The sequence below is a fragment of the Myotis daubentonii genome, chromosome 2 (genome assembly GCF_963259705.1).
Source record: "Myotis daubentonii chromosome 2, mMyoDau2.1, whole genome shotgun sequence".
NCBI classification, from domain to species: Eukaryota; Metazoa; Chordata; class Mammalia; order Chiroptera; family Vespertilionidae; genus Myotis; species Myotis daubentonii.
In genome coordinates, this window is record NC_081841.1 from 99669434 (window position 1) to 99690402 (window position 20969).

General features: G+C 43.5%; 1 protein-coding gene across 3 annotated transcripts in view; it reads right to left on the minus strand.

Moving 5' to 3' along the window:
- The window catches only part of SPATA13 (spermatogenesis associated 13), a 158136-nt gene that overhangs the window by 17131 nt on the left and 120036 nt on the right, over positions 1–20969 (minus strand). The window contains exons 1-5 of one of the 3 annotated variants that reach the window (XM_059684000.1): positions 18030–18400; positions 4782–4918; positions 3537–3716; positions 3020–3205; positions 1307–1486 (exon numbers count right to left, since the gene is read on the minus strand). In XM_059684000.1, the coding sequence (XP_059539983.1) occupies positions 1307–1486; positions 3020–3205; positions 3537–3716; positions 4782–4918; positions 18030–18084 (738 nt within the window). In that variant the 5' untranslated portion in view covers positions 18085–18400. Of the gene's footprint in view, positions 1–1306; positions 1487–3019; positions 3206–3536; positions 3717–4009; positions 4733–4781; positions 4919–18029; positions 18401–20969 lie in introns of those variants that run through there. The other 2 variants (XM_059684002.1, XM_059684001.1) reach the window with 2 other exon arrangements.

A 20969-nucleotide genomic window follows, 5' to 3' on the forward strand; every position in this document is an offset into this window, starting at 1 on the left:
CCAGGAGCAGGCTTGCTGGCTCAGTTCTTGGGCTCTGCTCCCCACTCCAGGTGTCTCCTCACCACTGCCAGCCTTCACGGTCACAAACATCGACCTGCCCCGAGCAGGTTCCTTTCCGGCCATCTCCACTCCAACGTTTATACACAGGCGTGCTCAAACGCAACACCCACAACCAAACTCCTGCTGCCCTACAAGGCAGGCTTTCCTAAGCCACCTGTTCATTCTTTCAGACTCAAAACCCTGCGCGTGGTTCTGACTGCTGCTTTTCTTTGTTATACCTATGACCAGTCTTGTCAGTTTGTCCTCAATGAGTCTGTCTTTGTGTTTCCTGCCATCACCTTGCCCAGGCCCAGAAGCAGCAACCCCTTTGGTACTTAGCTGAACTCTCCTGTCTCCAGGCGAGATCCACCCAATGAGGCTTCTTCCCGCTCGGGCGCTACCGCCTCTGCAGCCTGCCCTTCGGTGACTCAGAAGCTTCTCTTAACCTCCATGGACCTTCTACTCTGGCCAAACAGGTGTTTTACAAAGTCCCATGCAGGCCCAGTGCTCTCATGGGCTCGACCTTCCCACGTGCATTATCCCCACAGCATTATTTTCAGCTATTTGAAAGCAACCACCTCGGGTACCTGCTCCACACCACTGCCTCTATGAAGCTCCTGGCCCCGGACCAGCTTGTGCTGCAAGGAGGTGGTGGTGGTGTCATTGCTGTTGCTGTTACTGTTATTGGGCCCTGGCCATTTTGGCTGGGAATAGAATCTTCCTCTGGAACTTTTTGGTATTAAATAGCGGCAGTCAGTCATCAGCTACATGATCAGCTCATGCCATCATCACAAGACTGGCCTGTGCATTTACACTGGTTACAGGCCTGGGTCCCAGAGCCACAGGCCTCAGTCTGTCTTCCCATCTGCCACTTACTAATGTGTGACCCTGGGTCAGTTACCCTATGAGCTTCAAATTCCTCATCTGTAAAATGAGGACAATAATATGCCTACCTCACAGCAGTACAGGAGCTAATATAAGAAGATCCTGAAAACAGTGCTTAACATATAATAGACAATTAATAGGACTTATTAAAAATTACTCCAAACTGCATAAAAGTGGGATGATTAAAAAAAAATGGACTTAGTATATTTAGCTAAAGATTAACCATTTAAACTAATCAACTTACTTTACAAGTGACATCTCCATTCTATGGGCAATTAATCTAGCAAACAAAGAAACAAAAAGGACTCCTATTTTTTAATGAAGAAACACTGCAAAATTATTTAACCAGATGTTATTAATAAAGAAGTAACAGGTGACGTACATGTTGAAGAAAGCAGGATCCTATTTCACTTAAATGAGGCTCATCTTTATTGTACTGTTTCTCAAGGTCTTTCAGGAACTTTCTTTGGAATTTATAAATATCTTCTATGTTTCCAAAAATGGTGGCTAGCTGTGCAACAGTGAACATTCCCGTGTGCTTGCGACACTGTCGAATATAGCCCTGCAAAAGGGAACATATGCTTTTAAAAATGAATTTGAAAATTCATAGAATTCATTTCTCTGAATAATACAGTATTTTGCATCCAAAGCCATTGTCTTGGAGAAGATTTTAATTAGAGAAAATTACTTTAACATCTATGGGTCTCTGTTAGGAGAATCCTACTTCCGTGACTACAATGTGCCATGTTTTAAAAACAAAAGGAAAGAGAAAAGATGTATGTGGCTGGATTTATCATACAAGAAGTCATATCCAGTTTCTATATTCATGAAACAAGTTGCTCAGTTTCAAATACTAGCTCAGAAATTGGCCTTGTTATATTTTTCTAAACTCTTCAGCTAATCATTCTCCGATTGCTGATTCTATTTCACAACCAAGAAGACTTGTTAGAAACTACTAATTATGCACCCTTTTCGTACCATGGCTTCGGTAGGAGTTAGTGAGGAAAGGCCATACATATATGTAATAATTATTCCCAAATTAACATCAGGTAATTACAGACTAGACTGACTCTATGGTAAAATCCCACCCTGGACTATTTGGTATGAATTTTAACAGAAAGACAATGCAAAGGTTCAGGATACAGGCTCTGGGAAGGCTGCCTGGTTTAAATCCCAACCCCACCACTCAATTTTTCCACACCCCAGTTTCCTCACCTGTACACGGGCTAAGACCTAGTGAGAGTGTTGTGAGAGTAAAATGAGTTAACCCAGGTACAGAGGGGTGGCACATAGTCAATGCTCAACAATTATTAGCAATTACTTTCATCTTCATAGAATGCCACTTTAAAGAAACTCCCTTAGCCATATATTCCTACCGAACAAGACGGCACAAACACACAAAACATTGGTATATCTGCATCTGGCCAGTTAATCCAGTTACAAATGCGCGGCTGTCTCACTTCAGCTTGTCTTCAGGGCTGAACCTCCCAGCCGAATTGAGAGTGCAGAGGTCAGCACTCGCAGCAGGACAGTCTGGTATAATGCTCACACAAAACCCACAAAAACAAAAATGCCACGGGAGGAATAAAATGCATCACGCAGCAGAACTATCATGATGCTGTGGAATATAGCTTTGGCTATCACTAGTGTTTTGTTTGTTTTTCTACATCTAAATGACTCAGAATCCCGCCTGCGAGACAGTGTTAGAGGCAGTGGGCTGTACACCGCCAAACTTCTGAATCTTTGTCAAGTTAAGTGGGGTTCACTGACAAGTGTTACCTTCACTGACAGGCTCTTGCTCTGAATAGGCTCAGGGTTCGGTGCTGAAAGAGACAGTGGCACAGGGCCCCAAAGAGACCTGACTGCAACAGCCTGGCGGGTGGCCATGATGCTCACCACTGAGGCTCACCAAGGTAGAAGCATATGTAATGAGTGAGCAGTGTGTGCAGGAGCCAGAGGTATAGGAGGAGGTGAGGCGGAATGAGGGCTTTAAAAAATATGTGCATAGGAGGGTGTGACTGGGAACAGAAGAGAGCCAGATGGGCATATCATGGTCATGTGAAACCTCGGTGAGGCCGCATGTCTGGCGCCCTACCTCACAGATATCCTTGAGGTGCTTGATGTACACCCGCTCGGTGTTCATGATCTCCTGGATGACGTTGGTCCGCATCTGCTGCTTGCTCTCAGAGTGTTTGTGGCGGGTCGAGCCAGCATCCTCCGGCTGCTCCTCACCCTGCGTGCTGCTGGAATTCTCCGACAGCTCTTCCTGATTGACACGCAACTGCAGTGCACACACAGGGGTGGGGGGGTCGGGAGAGGTGGCGTGGAACAGGCAGGGGCCCCCGTGGCTTCTGCTTCCTCGGGAAGGCAGCCTGACCCTCGCCTGACTTATGTACTTGGCAGAGCCCCACGGCGTCAGTGGCTCAAAACACGGCAGCAGTGCCAAACAACTAGTTACCTTGGTTAAAAGTTTTCCTTTGACCCAGTTGAATTTCTAGGTTTGATTGAAACACTTATAACCAACTGAATCTGTACAAAGAGTGAGTTTGGCCTGAACCACTCTACCTGCCGCTCCCCAGAGACAGGTGTGAGGGGGAGAGGGCCACACCTACCCTGACAAAGCTTGCTGGGAACCAGGCTTCCTTCTCCTCACTCCGGCCCCACCACCAGTCCTTGTTAGAGGCTTCCAGAACCTGGATGACATCTCCTGCCTTGAAGCCCAGTTCCTGGTCATCCATGGTCACGTGGTCCCACAGGGCTTCTGCACAGACCACACTGCCATCGCTGATCAGCTGAAATGGAGACACGCAGGCGTGCTTAGTGCGAAAGTCAGGCGGGCAGAATGGGCGGGGGTCTCAGGGTGTGGCGTCTCAGGGTGAGATGCACATCTCCTAGTTCTCATTTGTATACGCCAACGGCTTTGGGTCAGTACTGACTGTTACACAAAATGAATGAAGAAAAACATATTAGGGAAAAGAGAATTAGGTGAGTCTCTCTCACATGACCTTAAAGCCCAAATCCACTTTTTTTTAAAAAAAAAAAGTATAAATAGCTCATTTATCTGTAGGTCAGTTAACTAACAAACCTGAATATCTCGAATATACACGGAGAAATGCTTTCTGAGCTGCCAAGCAAGATGTTGCCGAGCGGAGCCTCTGAAGGTCACGCAGGGGGCTTAGCTGCGAGACCCTCGGCGTCACCCAGAACTCAGCCTTCACACTTCACTCACAATTTGAAAACACTTTATATTTACTGCAACCAAAGAGAGCACAGAATGATCTCGAGATAGTCTACAGTTCATAATAAAAGTAAACAACAGACGCAGCTCATGTGAGTCCAGTGCAGGGGCAGACAACGACATCCGCTTGGCTCCTGGGGCACCCTCAGAGCCTACTCACTGAGGCGGCAAGAACTCCAAAGCTAGCGGTGCCTTCGAGAAAGACTGCTGTGAAAAGGCTAAAGATGCAGACTGGTAGAAAGAATACCAGATTCGCAGTGAGAAATATGTGGCTCATGCCAGCTCTGCCAGTTACCAGCAAGTAATTTAGCCTCTTATTTTCAGAGTGTTTATTACAATATGGATGGTAACTGCAACCTCTTAGATCAGCTGTGAGAGTTATGATAAAGCGCGAGTTTGTCAGAATGAACGGCTGCCTAAGCTAATGACTGCTGCTCTTATCACAAAAAGGGAGGAACTTCATTACATAAATTGTCCTTGAAAATGCCAGAAACTGTTTGTCTAGTCAAAGTTCTAGGTTTTAGAACATGCAATAAGAAATAATCAGAGAGCAAAGTCTGAAGTGATGCTGGCCCTGGTATCAGGTGTCTACCACTGGTCACATGTGGGATCCCGGTACCTCGTTGATGGCCAGCTGCTCCCCGCCTGGCTGCAGGTATCTGGGGTTGGCCTGACAGAGGTCTTCATAGCTGTAGTCCTCCTCGCTGCCGTTGTCATCCACTAAGGCACAGGATTCAGTACCGCCATCTGAAGAAACTTAAAAAAAAGTAGTGGCATGGTTTAAAAGACGCAGCTAACAAACATTTTTAAATGACAAAATCATTAGAAAGTTTCTACTGATCTATTTAATCCAAAAGTAGCAGTTGATGCTAAAAAAGGCTGGGGTTAAGCGACACATTCGGTAGGAAGGGGAACAATTCAGAGAGCATTGCCAATGTTAACATAGTGTTATTTCGTGAGCTAGGATACTGCGTGAACTAGGTGTGATTTAGTTGGAAATTTGTGCTGCCAAGCGGATATAAAAATATAAATACAGATAGTGTTTCTAAGCAACATGTTGATAAAGCTTGAGAAGTAAAAGAAATGAAAAATATAATCATTTTTTTAAAAAGCATTTTGTTTCCATTTTTTACCTGCGAGGCAGTAGCACTACTAAAATCGAATGGTTCTAGTAGTATCATTAAGTGAAAACATGTAGCCATTTTTGCTAGTTTTTCACATGGGAAAAGGCTGGAACTCACATTATCAGAATTGGGAATTTACCAAAAAAAGAGAAAGACCTTTTAACGATGGGTATAATGTTTTAGATTAACCACTGTGGTATTCAGATTTTCTTTCTTGGGACAGTGGCCTATTCTTGCCAAGGCTAATCTGTCATTGAGCAAAGGGAATTTAAACAACAACAGGACAGAAAAGGTCTCATGGAACGAAACGTGGCCAGATCCGATGCAACAGCAGCACATCTAACGAGAGACGAGCCTGGACGAGCAAGCTGGGAGCACACTGCCTGTCGGGGCTTCGAGAGCACGGAGTGACGGGTTTAGAGTCACAGGGCCGGGTTTGAATTCTGGCCCTGCCCCTCTGCAGGCAGGCGGCCCTAACCAAGCAATTTAATCTCTCTGAGCTTTACATTCTGTTGTAAAAATATTTTCTTTCTTTTTAGAGAATCAAGTGAGATTATGTGTGTCAAGATCCTGGCAACTCACTAAAGAGAGTTATTGTGGTGATGGCAGCGAGCGTGGTGGGAACAGGGTTGGTGGAGCAGAGGCCGGATCCAGGGAAACCAGACGGGAGGCGCTGCGCCTGGGAAATGAAACTCAGAACATGGTGCGCGGGTTGAGCAGTGGGAGGGAGATGTCTGCCCTTGTTTTCATCAAGGACTTACGATTCTAAATTTGTAATAACGGGGACAGGTCTACTTTCTAAACAAAACAACTTTCTTGAAAAATAATTTTTCTTAATCCTCACCGAGGACATGTTCTTATTGATTTAAGAGAGAGAGGAAGAGAGAGAAACATCAATCGGCTGCCTCATGTAGGCACCTCACAGGGGATCGAACCCACAACATAGTTCGTGCCTTGACTGGGAGTCCAACCTGTGACTTTTTGGTATATGGGATGATGCTCCAACCAACTGAGCTACATTGGCCAGGGCGGAACACCTTTCTTTTTTTAATGGCATCTTTTCTATTATTTATTTTGTACGAAGCCTTCAACATTTGATGGGCATTTTACATTTGCAGCCCACCCCATCTGGATGGGCCACATTTTAGGTGCTCCGCACACGCAGCCAGCCCTGTCCATACCCCAAGCTCTGCGTCCCAGGCCCTCACAGCTTTCCTCCCTCCCCATCACTTCAGCTATGCTACTGTGAACAACTTTTTTAAAGCAATACGTTTTGTAAACAGAGACTAGAATTTTTACAGCAAAAACTATTGAAAAAGAATTGCAACAATGGAGGGTAATAAACGTGAAAACAAGCTCTATGAATGTATTTTTAGCACTGGATTGTTAAGTTTTCTTCACTGAACAGACAGGACAACAATGATGATGTCGAGAGATATGCTTCCTCAGGGAGGAATAAATTGCAGGGAACAAATGTTCCTGAACTTGACCACAAAGCCAAGAAGCAGATGAAAGCTTCCAGACACCTGGCACTGCCTTCCAGACGCCAGCTTGCTTGCTGACACACTGAGAGGCAGCACCTGGCCCCGGCACTGCTGATGGGCCAGGTGAGGGGACTGCAGGCAGGCGGGCAGAGAGCCAGCTGTGTGTGTGCACATGTCCGTTCCTGATAGGGGCTGATGCACATGCCAGGACACTCTCTCTCAAGGGGCTTCCCTCAGGAGTACAGAGCTGGTGGTGCTCCTGTTGCTAGTGCTGGAGGCTTTGGGTAGAATTTTGGGGAGAAATTTAGGCCCCCCTGTCTGAGAAGGGTGTGTGAGCCTGGACAAGGCATAGTGCCTTCCACCTCCTATGCCACCTGGTCTACTTTCCTGGTATGTGTTTGGGTGAGGTTGGGAGAAGGTGTTGACAAAGCAAATTATAAAGTTTTTCAAAGACAAACAAGTCTGTCTTAGACTACAGAGGAGATTAACACTAAAGCTGAAAGTCTCTACCCCGAGTCCTTGGAGCAGCTGCCCAGACTATCATCCTACAATGAGGCTGGTTGACAACAGAAATGTCCCAATGATCCTGGGCGAGGAGGGTACACATAAACCCCAGGCTGTATGGGGCCCTGGCTGTATGGGGGCAGGAACCCCCAGCTTTAGCAAGCGCTGATCTATACAGCCTGGCTCCGACGGCAAGGCTCCTCATGACATGTCAGCTGCGGCCGGCCCAAATAAGTAAAGCTCAGAAAAATAAAGGCATCTGGGCCTCTTACCCACAGCAAAGCCCTGACAATGACACTTTCTCCCTCAGAGACCCACTCAACAATGTTTACCTAAGGAGACTTCCTTATCATTGGGTCTGGCTATTGCTGTGATAATCAGTAAAGGAGAATAAAAGCCAGCAGTGATAATGTACAAATCCACAATTTACAAGTTTATTGAAAAAAGGGTACCACTGAAAAACAGGCTAAACCTTTACAGGAGGTACTGGAATAAAGTTCTTTGGAAACAGATTTGGACTTCATAAATTGAATGATCTCTGAGTTGCTATTATAAAAACTTAGAAAAATGGCTCAGGCTGAGGTGCTTCTAAAATTACAACAGTGAATGTTTCAACACAGATTAGTATTCCACTGAGCACTGAAGAAACTGGAGGGTTCTCAGCGCTCGGGGAAGGCTGGTGGGGTAGGAGGCCCAGGGTGGGAGAGATGCGACGTGCACAAGGGAAAGGCTATGGAATTTTGACTGAATACCTGGGAAATCATCCCAGCTTTATGAATGTTCCAGCTAAATGACCTTGGGGCAAGTCACTTATCCTTTTCCAACCTCACTTTTCTCATCTGTAAAATGGGAATAAGTTTAAATTTTATCTCTTTAGAGGTCATTCTTTTTCTTCTGCCTTTCACATCCCAGTTCTAACTCATCACCAATCCTGACTCTGCCTTCAGAATGTGTCCAGAATCCAGCCACTTCTCACCACTCTCCCACTACTCAAGCCTCATTCACTTCAAGTTGGGTAACCCCAGCAATGCCTTACTGTTCTCCCTGCTGCTGCCCCTGTCCCCATACCAATTCTCATCAAACAGCCAGAATGACCATGCTAATCCATTCAGAAGTTGGACCATTCACTCCATCTCCAACCCCGCTCACTCAGCTCTGGCCCTGATGGCTGCCTGCTTCACACAGCAGGCACCCTCTGTCAGGGCCTCCCGCTTCCTGAACCCAACACCTTCTCCCAAGCATATGAACGCGCAGCATGCCCTTCCCTGACCATCACATTTAAAACTGCAATTCTCAACCCCACCCCCTCTTCTTTCCTGGTTCATTTTTCTCCATAGCATTGATCACCATCTAATATATTGTGTTTGTCGTCTGTCTCCCCCAACTAAAATGTAAACTACATAAAGATACTGATTTTGGTCTGCTTTGTTCTCCTTTTTATTTTTTTTAATGTTCACCAGAGGATAAACTTTCACTGATTTAGAGAGGACGGGAGAGAGAGAAATATCAATTGGCTGCCTCCTGCACATACCCTGATGGGGATCGAACCCTCAAACTACGTATGTGTCCTGACTGGGAATCGAACCCGCAACCTTTTGGTGTTTTGGGTATATGGGACGACATCCCCACCAACTGAGCCACCTGGTCAGGGTTGTCTGCTTTGCTCTTAATTGTACTCCTAATGCCTAAACCACTGCCTGGCACACATAAGTGCAGTAAGTTTTTATTGGATAGATGGCCAGATGGCCAGATGGAAAAACAGCATATGAACTAATAGCAGGGTTTTATGGTCAGACTAACCTGACTTCAAATAACCATGCTGCACAAATTCTTTTTACATATTATTTTGGTAATCTGAGTCCTTTGTCAAGTTCCTTTCTCAGGTTTTTCACCTGTTGAATGTAAATAATAATACCCACCTCACAGGGTCATTTGTAAATTCTCAATAAGTAATTGTTATTAGTTTGTTGTGAGCCACAAATGAAATGATGATATATAAAAGCACTGAAAAAAACTTTAAAGAAATGCAAGACTATTTTATGGGGCACGTTGGATGTGCCAGGCATTGTTTTAAGCCTTTTTTGCATGACTCAAGCTCATATAATCCTCATGACTCGGCTCCGAGGTGGTACTAGTAGTTTTCCCCATTTACAGATGAGTAGACCGAAGTCCCAATACCACACGGCTGTGTGCAGAGGCCCCAAGCCCACATCGTCTGACACCTGCCCACTGGGCGCCACTGCCTCTTCTAATATAGTACTAACTCTGCTACTAGTGAGAAGGCAAAAGCTACTAGACAAATATTAATAAGAGCTTAGTACCCCAAGTCTAGCACTTCTACATCATTTGGGATAGTAGCAAATTCACTGGTCCTCTGCTCCTTTTACTAACCTTTTCTTCTTACTCCTGATCCCTGTCTCCAGCTGGGTCTGCAAGGATCTCAACTTCTGCTGTATCCTTTGCCTTCATGACCTTAACTATTTCATAACTTTATAGACGCCTCCCCGTTGGTAATTCCTTGAATCCCTGCCTGTAATTTAGTGAACTTTATGGAGCTGGATTTTTCAGTGTCTGGTGTCTCGCTGCGAGGGGCCTCAGAGCTACATTTGGACACTATGTGCTCATCGCTTAGTTTGCTCTCATTCCCCACACTCACTGTCTTCAACTGGGTTTCCTTTCTGAGACCACAACCTCCTCCAGGGAGGGGCAGTCTTTCTGTTTGTATCCCCAGTGCTGAGCATAATACCTGACATACAGAAGGCAATCAATGAATCTTTTTCAACTGAACTGCAAATTGCTGATGGGGAAACTAAGGTTCCAAGGAGCTTATTTATCTGGGCTACACAAGTGCGGGGTCCAAGGCAGGATGCACACCCTGCCTCCCATTGAGGATTTATCCCAACTTCTAGCAGAAAACTCTCCTCCTGTCTCCACAGCCCCCGCCCCCACCCTAAGCCACCCTACACGTTACTTCCAAGGTAAGCCTCATAAAACAGTGGTTTCATCATTTTCACAAGAAACTATACAGCAGTTATCTATTGCATCATGACAAAATTCTTCTTTGGTATTTCAAAGTCCTCTGTAGTCTACTTAAATAATCTTTATCTCCCTCTGCGTGCCAATCTTCCACTGGGCAAACCCCTTCACCACGGCCCAAACCACAGGCCTGCACACTGCTTCCTCATGCCTCATGTCACTCTTCACATGGATGTAGAACCACTAACTTCAATGGCTTCAAAATATTCAACTATAGATCAGAGTTAATAATGAGGACTTTAATGAAATTTTGCATGATGTAGAGCTACTACAAATTCTCAAACTGTACTTCAGCAAAATTAGGGAAAATATATTCTCAAAATACAAGAGAAATTTTTTCATTCCTTCTTTCTATTTTAGTAAAAAAAAAAACACATTAAAATTAACCATCTGAACCATTTTTAAGTATACAGTTCATAGTGTTAAGTATATTCACATTGTTGTATGACAGATCTCTAGAACTGAAACTTTATACCCACTAAACTAATTCTCCTTTCTGTTTCTATAAATCTGGATACTCCCTATAAGAAGAATCATATAGTCTTTATCCCTTTTGTATCTGGCTTATTTCACTTAATATAATTTCCTTAGTCAAGTGTATCAGAATTTCCTTCTTTTTTAAGGAATGATATTCTATTGTATGCATGTACCAGGTTTTCTTTAGCCACTTATCTGTCTGTGCTGCTTCCATCTCTTGGCTACTGTGAATAATGCTGCTATGAATATGGGTGTACACCCATTTCTTCAAGATCTTGCTTTGAATTCTTTTGGATATATTAATATATCCAGAAGTGGGAATACTGAATCATATAGTAATTCTATTTTCAACTTTTGGAGGAATACCCACACTGTCTTCTATTATGGCTGCACCATTCTATATTCTCACCAAGAGTGCACATGGTTCCAATTTCTCTGCACCCTCACCAACTGTATTATTACTTGTATTGAATAAACCAGTGTGGAAAAGCCATTTTTAAAATGACCCTGTGAAAGACCCCGAATAGCTGCAGCAATTTTGAGAAAGAAAAAAAAAAAGATGGAGGAATAACAATACCAGATTTCATGTTATACTACAAAGCCACTGTAAACAAAACAGCCTGGTACTGGCACAAGAGCAGGAATATAAATCAATAGAACAGAACAGAGAAACCAGAAATTGACCCAAGCCATTACATTCAATTAATATTTGACAAAGGAGGCAAGAGCATACAATGGAGTCAAGAGAATCTCTTCAATAAATGGTGTTGGAAAAATTGGACAGATACATGCAAAAAAAAAAAAAAGAAAAGAAAAGAAACTAGACCACCAACTTACACCATACACAAGAATAAACTCAAAATGGCTAAAAGACTTTAAGTTGTGAAACCATAAAAATCCTAGAAGAAACCATAGGCAGCAAAATTTCAGACATATCTCATAGCAATATGTTTACAGATACATCTCCTAAGGCAAAGGAAACTAAGGAGAAAATAAACAAAGGGGACCACATCAAAATAAAAAGCTTCTGCACAGCAAAAGAAACCATCAACAAAATGAAAAGGGAGCCCACTCTATGGGAGAACATATTTGGCAATGATACATCTGATAAAGGGTTAATATCCAAACTATATAAGGAACTCATACAACTTCAGAGAAGGAAGACAAACAATCCAATTTAAAGAATGGGCAAAGGACCTAAATAGACACTTCTCCAAAGAGGACATACAGATGGCCAAGAGACATATGAAAAAAATGCTCAAAGTCATTGATCATCAGAAAGATGCAAATGAAAACAACAATGAAGGATCACCTCACACCTGTCAGAATGGCTACCATCAACAAATCAACAAATGACAAGTGCTGGCAAGGATGTAGAGAAAAGGAACCCTAGTACACTGCTGGAGGGAATGCAGACTGGTGCAGCCATTATGGAAAACAGTATGGAATTTCCTTAAAAAATTAAATATGAAACTTCCATTTGACCCAGTGATCCCACTTCTTGGAATATATCCTATGAAATCCAAAGCACCAATCAGAAAGAATGTATGCACCCCTATGTTCATAGCAGCACAATTTACAATAGCTAAGATCTGGAAACAACCCAAGTGCCCATAGATGAGTGGATAAAAAAGCTGTGGTACATTTATACCATGGAATACTATGCAGTATGGAGGGACCTGGAGGGTATCATGCTAAGTGAAAATGAGTCAGTCAGAGAAAGACAATAATCTCATTCATATGTGTTATCTAAGTAACAAAATTAACTGATGAACGGAGTGGATCCAGAGACATGGAAGCATGGAACAGAGTGAGGAATCTCAGAGGGAAAGTGGGGGAGGGTGGTGGGAGATAATCAACCAAAGGCCTTGTATGCATATATGCATAACCCATGGACGTAGACAATGGGGTTCTGAGGCTTGGGACACAGGGGAGGACCTGAAGGGAGTCAATGGGGGAAAAAAGGGAACATATGTAATACTTTCAATAATAAAGAATTACTGGGGCGGTGGGGGCTTGACTGGGGTAAGAATGGCTGGGGGAGGGGGTGTCAATCGGGAAAAGGGAGACGTACGTAAAACTTTAGACAATAATAAATAAAATTGTAAAAAAGTTTAAAAAGTAATAAAGAATTATTGTTGAAAGTATTACAAAGTGTTATATATTTTAGGGAAAAAAGAAAATGCCCTGTAAACATGGAGCAAAGACTATTGCAAACTGAAATCACGTTTAAAACCCTAAATTCCTAGACACAATGATAAGAGGGCAGACAAGCTGTAGTCATGCCCAGTGAGAACATCTTTTATCATCTAAAAGTTCTGCATATGGATTTTTAGCACATATTTCTGGCTATGGACAGTTCTGAGACAATACACCTTCTTCATAGATAGGTATATATATGTATAAACTAGAGGCCCAGTGCACGAATTTGTGCATGGGTGGGTTCTAGCCAGCCCACACCAATGGGGGCCAATTGGGACCGTGCTGGTGGAAGGAGGGGCCATGGGAAGTTGGGGTGGGGGCGATCAGGGCCCCCGATCAGACCAGGCAGCCGCCACAGTGCGCGTCATAGAAACGGGTCATTCTGTCGTTCGGGTCACTTGGCTTTTACATATATAGATATTCTAAATTTGTAAAAAGTGAATTTTTAACATTCTTGTTTAGTCATCATACTTAACAGTATTCCAGGAAGGCTGCTGTGTTGGGTCTCCTAGACACTGTATTTGGGCACCTTCTTTGTGTGGCACCATCTATCCTACCAGCCTCCTGCTCCACACAGTCCGATCTTAAGATTCAGCCCTCAGTTTTCTTCTCACCTCCAAACTCAGTACTTTTCATTATTCCCTAAATGGCCTGATCACTTCCCAGGCTGCAGGTGCAGCATGAGCAGGTGCCCGCCCACATTTCCAGCCCTGGTGAGAAATGCCGATCCAGAGAAGATAGGCCAGTCTTTCAGTCAGCGGCACTGTTGCAAATACAATCAGAGATTGTTTACATTTTTTAATAAGGCCAGCAATAAATAGCTCCCACACTCCTCAGAAAACTTAACATCCTTCTGTCTGAACTGAGATTTTGAAGGGACAAAACTTGACAACTGATTATGAAGGTGAATTTTTATGACAGGAAATATCAAATATCACCAACAATGGACAACTATAATATAACACGTGCCAAAGTATAAGGACTTCCTATAGGAGTTATGCCCATAGAAAAAACAGGCCCTCAACTCATGTCCTGGTGGGAGTTTTTCTCAGGACATACAACAGGTCTCTTTCTTGTTTGGTTTATTTTTGCTCATTTTAAGGGCTTTTGTTCAGAGTGACAAAATTTCAAAAGCACTGGACTTCAAAGCCCTTGGTTTGGGCCCCAGGGAGGCGAGTTGGAAGAGGCCCTGACCTCCCTGAGGCTCTGCTTTCTCATTTGTAACTGAGGAAAACGCCACTGTCTTACCTGCCTCATGTGGCAAGGTGGGTGTGGAAGGGTTCTGTAAAATGAAAGGAAGGTAAGAACTGGCACCCTGGACTTCACAATCAGGCAGTCGGCAGGAAGGCAATACGTATGTTGGCTACTGTCATGAAGGGCCCAAGCCATCGCCAACACTAATGACCTCAGAGCAGCACTCTCCCCATCCCTGCAGCTCCTCCATGGGGATTTCCCTCACTAAATCTAGACTGACTGCAGGGAAATTCCCACACTTAGAATAATCTGTTAAAAACATGCCTTTCTTTTAGAAAACCTGCTGACAGACTTCCTCAAGTTTGAGATAAGCCATTCATTCTCGCTTCCCATCTTCAAACGGAAATGGCAAACGCAGGCAGAAGGCAGGCAGCTGGTGCTCAGGGCCGCGAGCAGCTTTCACAAGGCCACTGCTGTCTGGGCTGAAACTATGAGCCCACACCCTGATCATCACGGGGACTCTCAAGCCATGGCGATAGACACGGAGGGAACGAACCGGTCACAGGAGGGTGATCTTCAATGGCAAACATGCTACACCACTTCCAGGACTGATGGCCTCCAATCACATGGGCCACGTTTAAAAAAACAAAGATTCCTGCCCCCCCCCCCCCCCCCCCCGCCCCATGGACAAGGGAATTAGGTTCTGGGGAGGGGAGGGGAGGGGAGGGGAGAGGAGGGAAGTTTGCTGAGAATGTATTTTCAAAAGTTCTCCCAGGTTTCTGATGCCTGGCTAAGCACGGGAACTTCAGACTACACTTAAACCTACCTGCTCAAATGCATTCTAGGACGTGTTCATATTTTTGCCTGTCCCCGCTGCAAGCCACAAGTTGGAAGGCAACGGATTCTCATCTCATTGGCTGAAAACCTCTGCTTTAGCTGCATGTGTGCCACTGAGTTCCTAGTATTAACCAAAAGGACAAAATCCTTTTGTCCATGCTACCTCTCCACCCAGAGCCACTTCCCCACCCCAAACAGGTGATCAATCCCAACTCCCCTTCCCAGTCTAGCCATCACTTCTTGAGATGGGATCTGAGATTTCTCAGCTCTCCTCTGTTATTCCCCGATCCCCTGTGGTCATGATCTGTTTTTAATGTCCTAGAAGTATGGTGGACTTAGCTCTTTAAAAACATTTACCACAATTATGTTGCTATTATATGTTAGCTGCTGAACTAAAATATTCTCACTAGCTGTTTATGTGTTTAACTCAGCTGTGGGCAAACTACGGTCCGCGGGCCGGATCCGGCCCGTTCGGCTGTTCTATCCGGCCCGTGGAGCCGAAAGAGCGGAGGGTTCTCTTGCTCTCCCCTCCGCTCCTTCACCAGCAGCAGTGTTAACATGGCAACGTCGGGAAACACGACCGCAGCTCCTTCTTCTGAGTCCAGTTTAAGAACCCATTGTGGCCCTCGAGTCAAAAAGTTTGCCCACCCCTGGTCTAACTCCTAATATCCAAGCCTAACGCCGATGCTCTCGGGGATAAGAACTTGCGTGTCAGTCAGGGTTAGTGGCTGAATTAGAGTGGAACATCTTTCACAATCTAGAATTTAAAAGGACAGTCAGAAAAGTCACGATCATGCCTAATATAGATTTCAAATCACTTTCCATACAGTTACTTTTGAATCTTATAAACATCAAAAATAAGGATTCTAGAAGTGGACTTGCTGCCTTCACTAATAACTTTTATCATGTCTAAGGGCCTCCTGGACATAATCCCCTCCATCTGTGCTCACCTTAGGGTCGCTGCTGACTTCTGCTGCCCAAAGCAGTGAGAGGAGTAAGTTATCTCATGACTGAGCTTAATTTACATCAAGCCTGAAAATATGTTTTGTTTCTATAAATGGTGTAGTTAGTTTTATTTTAAATTATCTACGAATAATTTTCCCTCTTCTCAAGTTAAAGCCAAAACCTGTCCTAGACTTGTATCACACAGGCCTGTAAAATGGGTATTCAGGGCCTTGGAAAGGCAGGAGGGTCTGGGCCATGAGCCCTGGTCAGGCATCCACCCCCTGTCTTCCCTCCACTGTCTCCTGGGAGCACAATGGCTTGAGAGCCCTCAGTCAGTAGCTCTGCTTCCTCCTGTTCTAGAATTTTGCTGTCATTTCCATTTCTTAAAAAATCCTCACTAGAAGATATGTTTCCATTGATTTTTAGAGAGAGAGGAAGGGAGAGGGAGAGAGGGAGAGGGATACAGGAAAAGGGAGACGGAGGGAGGAAGGGAGAGAGAGAAACATCAATGGGTTGCTTGCTTCTCATATTCGCCCTGACCAGGGATTGAACCCACAAACTGCGCATGTGTCCTGACCAGGAATCGAACCCATGACCCTTCGGTGCATGGGATGATGCTCCAACCAAACTAGCCACACCGGCCAGGGTTCATTTCCATTTAATACACGTACACCTAGTCTCAGGAACAGACTGAACCGGTCTTCCAAGTCAGAGAAGCAGTGAGCTCCTTCCTCCCAGCCAGGCTCATCAAGGGAACAGAGGCGCTTACGATGGCAGGGCCTGAGCGCAGGAGCCCTGATGGTACTGGTGAGGGGGAGTGTGCACAGCTTTGCACAGCAGCTTCTGACATGCTGGGTCCTAGCTCCGAGATCATGCCACTCAGAGCCAGAGGCTAGGCCAGGCTTCCCTCGGCCTGTGCCTGGTGTGGAAAGAACGGGAATCATGCCCTGGGAGTGAAGGAATGCTGGGGGAGGAGCAGGATGGCGGGGCTACCATCACTGACTGCCTGGCCGCCTCTGCTCACCCCCACACTGGCTTTGCTCACTTGGCTGGAATAAACACAGCTACTCCCATCAGACTCAAGATGAGCCCATACTCCTCCACGACACTGGGACCATCATACCCAGTTACTCAAGTCCACAAGCACAGCCACTCTGAAAGCAGGCGTATGTTCTGAACGCAGACATCACTGGGCAACTTTGTTCTCTTTTTCTAACTTTTGGTTAGTGAAATGGAGTGCAGGCTGGTCTTGTTTTTTTTTTTTTTTAATCTGCCAGATATAGAAGCCATAACCACATCCCTGTCTGTTCTCAGCCAGCACAGAAAACCAATCAAAACAAGGAAGAAGCACAAACTACCAACTAGACTGCTCTGGCAAGGCCCAGGCTGTCTTCAAGCTGTCAGCTACAGTTCTCATGCACTCAGTGAGTTATTGGCATTAATTTAAGGCAAAAACAGAGGCAAGGCTCTTTAAAGCATACATTGTACCCATGTGCAGCAGTCAGCTAAAGTCCTTTCAGTGTTTTTTTTTTTTTTTTTTTTTTTTACTTTTTTTAAGAATATGGATTGCAATTTACAACTCCCTAGTGTGAGAAGAGTACCACATTTCTTTCACATTTAAATAGAAACTAGCATAAATGACAATACTCACAAAAATATTGTGGAAATCATGGAATAAATGAAAACAGTATTTCTGAAAAATCAATCCATAGCCGTAACCTTACCCACCCCAGATTAGCAAGGCACATTTTTACAGAACCCGACAGAAAACTCTTGTACAAAGAAACTCCATGTAACAGAAGCAAAAACCAGCACAATAAAAACCAGATCCATTCTTGATTCTTATTATTCTCTATATCCTTCTAACTGCTCTGCCATAAACAAAATCAATGCCTTTGCTTTAGTACGTCTACAACTAAAACTATGCTCAGGGCACTGGACTAGGACAAATGAGCTTTCACACACGCACACATCTGACAAGCAGCAGCAAAGGCAGACAGCACTGCAACTCAGAAAGGAAAGAGTCAAGTCAACAACAAAACAATTCTTTCTCTGCACACATACCCATGTGAAGGCTTTCCAGACTCCAAAATCTTGCTATTTCTCCTCTAGCTACCATCCTTCTTCTTGAAAAACAGCCTCACTCAGAGCAGGACTGGGGTATGACTGAGCATCCCAAGAATCACACAGGCTCTCGCTCTGTAACTGCAGAAATTGCTTATTCACAGCTTTGACGCTGGCTCCCCGTGACCACGCCAGCTAGAGCCTGCTGAGCGCTCACCGCTCTGCAACTCTGAGGCTGGCGGCTCCACACATCTCCGGACGCCAGGGAGGAAATTCTAAACTAAGGCAAACCTGCACATGCCAAACCCACACACTCTCACAGCGTATCAGGTGCAGTCAACAACCCTCAGTGAAGGTGGAAGGAATGCGTTTGCTGCTTTTCATTACAATCCCAAAGCCCCAGTTAGATTTTCAGAAAGCTTTAAAAAAGGTATCTGTTTACTGGAGAAAAATACCAGAGAGGTTGCTAAGTTCAAAAATGGAGTTGGGATTGCACACTATGTATGGCATGACAAAAATTTGAGTTATGATATTGCATTATGTTAACTGTTAATTTATGAAATCACTTTAAAAGAGGAATTTTGTTTAAAAATATGTATGTGAATATGTACCTTTTACTATATGAAAATGATAGGTATATCATTTACTATATGAAGTATATATAGGGTATCCCCCCAAAATGTATGCACACACTTTGAATAATTATAAAGCAGTGTTTATTAAAATACACTTCATTTTCAAAAGTGAGCTATCAGCTTTTGAAGTGTGTATACATTTTGGGGGGACATCCTGTATGCTCTATAATGAATAAATTGTTTTTGCTTTTTTTCCTAAAAGAAGTTTTCTCCAGATAACATGGATTATTTATTTCCTTTACACTTTTTGGTATTTTCCAAGTTATCTAGAATGAGCAAGTCTTTATGTTGTAAAACAATTGTTAACCAACTGTGTTTCCTTCAATTTGTTCATGACAGGAACTTGGCGAACAATGAGATAATATATGCAAAGTAGTGATCACATGGTCATCCCTCAATAAATGTTGATTTAAAAAAGATAGTGCCAATAATTAGGAAATGCATCCTTACTGTAATGGGCTGTGAAGTGAGTCAGACCAGCTAGGTTCAAAATCCACTCTACCACAACTACTTAAGGGAAAGTTTCCAAATCTCTAGGTAGTTGTTTCCAATCTCTAGAATGACCAACGACTCTTATTGGGTTATTGAGAACATATTACAAAGTATTTAGAACAATAGTGACACTTCATTAGGGATTAATAAATGTTACCAATCAAGCTGCTGCTACTCTGAAAAACCCGTGGTCCATAATAATGTGTAAATTTCCACAAAATTCACAGTGTGAACTCAGCAGGCAAAGCTATTATTAGTTATAATATCTATGTTGACAAGGTGCTATGTTGTAAGCTTTTCTTATCATTAAATATTGTGGCTATCACTATTGACTGTGTGCATCCCACCCTTCAATCCAGCTGAGGGAGGTTTTCTGGGGAACTTAGGGCTTCAATAATCTACAACAAATGCGTGCGTATGCACACAATCATATTTGCAAAACCAGATTGCCTTCAAATCTTCCCTTTGCAAGTATTTTTTAAAAAGTACTTAAAAGAGCCAAATTCTTTAAATGGTTAGATCATTTGATAGGAGCATATCTTTTCTTAATAAAGGTGGTAATTAAATTACATGCTCCAAAGACTGCTTGAAATTGTTTGCAGAGTAGACCACTCTCCATAAGGTAAAGTTTCCTATGTGGAGTATTAGTTGCATAATATGGTCCATAAAAAAAAGTTTGAGCCCTATCTGGTTTGGCTCAGTGGATAGAGCGTCAGCCTGTGAACTAAAGGGTCCCAGGTTCGATTATGGTCAAGGGCACATGCCCGGGTTGCAGGCTTAATCCCCAGTAGGGGGCGTACAGGAGGTAGCCAATCAATGATTCTCTCTCATCATTGATGTTTATATCTATCTTTACCTCTCCCTTCCTCTCTGAAATCAATAAAAATATATATTAAAAAAAATAAAATAGGCTATTTTTAAAAAAGTTTGAAAACCACTGTATATTACATCTACCTCTTGGAAATCCTCAGGATATACAAGGCTTGAATTAGTCCAAATAATGACATCTGTGTAACCTTGTTTAAGATAGAATTGCCCAATCTTATTTAGCCAAAATACTCTTTTTTTATAATAACACATATTACTATCCCAAAGAAAGTGTCTTAGGGTGTAGCTCCTCAGACTGTGGTCCACAGATCAGCAGCACTGGCTCGACCTGGGAGCTAGTTAGAAGTGAAGGTTCTCAAGCCACACCTGGGTCCCTGGAATCGAGGCTGCATTTTAATATGATCTACGGCAGTGATGGTGAACCTATGACATGCATGTCAGAGGTGACACGCGAACTTATTTTTTTGGTTGATTTTTCTTTGTTAAATGGCATTTAAATATATAAAATAAATATCAAAATTATAAGTCTTTGTTTTACTATGGTTGCAAATATCAAAAAATTTCTATATGTGACACGGCACCAGAGTTAAGTTAGGGTTTTTCAAAATGCTGACATGCAGAGCTCAAAAGGTTCGCCATCACTGATCTACGGCATGCCAATGCACATTCCTGTTTCAGAAGTGTTGTTCTAGGAAACTCAAAAAACTCTTTGCTCTGAGGCAACATCTTGAATGCTGCTAGACTTTTTTTATCAAGTCAAAAGCTAATGAAGACAGTGGAATGAATGGGAAGAACTCAGGATGAAGAGGTGAAATGCTGAAAATTGAGATACAAAGCAGTGGAAAGTGGGAATTAATTGTGATGGTATCCTTTCTAACAAAGCTTACATTCCAACAGGAGGCAAATAAAATCCACAGTGTTTTCTTTTACTTGCTTTTTTCTCCTCCTCCTCCTTTTTGGTTAAAATTGCAAGTTTTCACAAAGA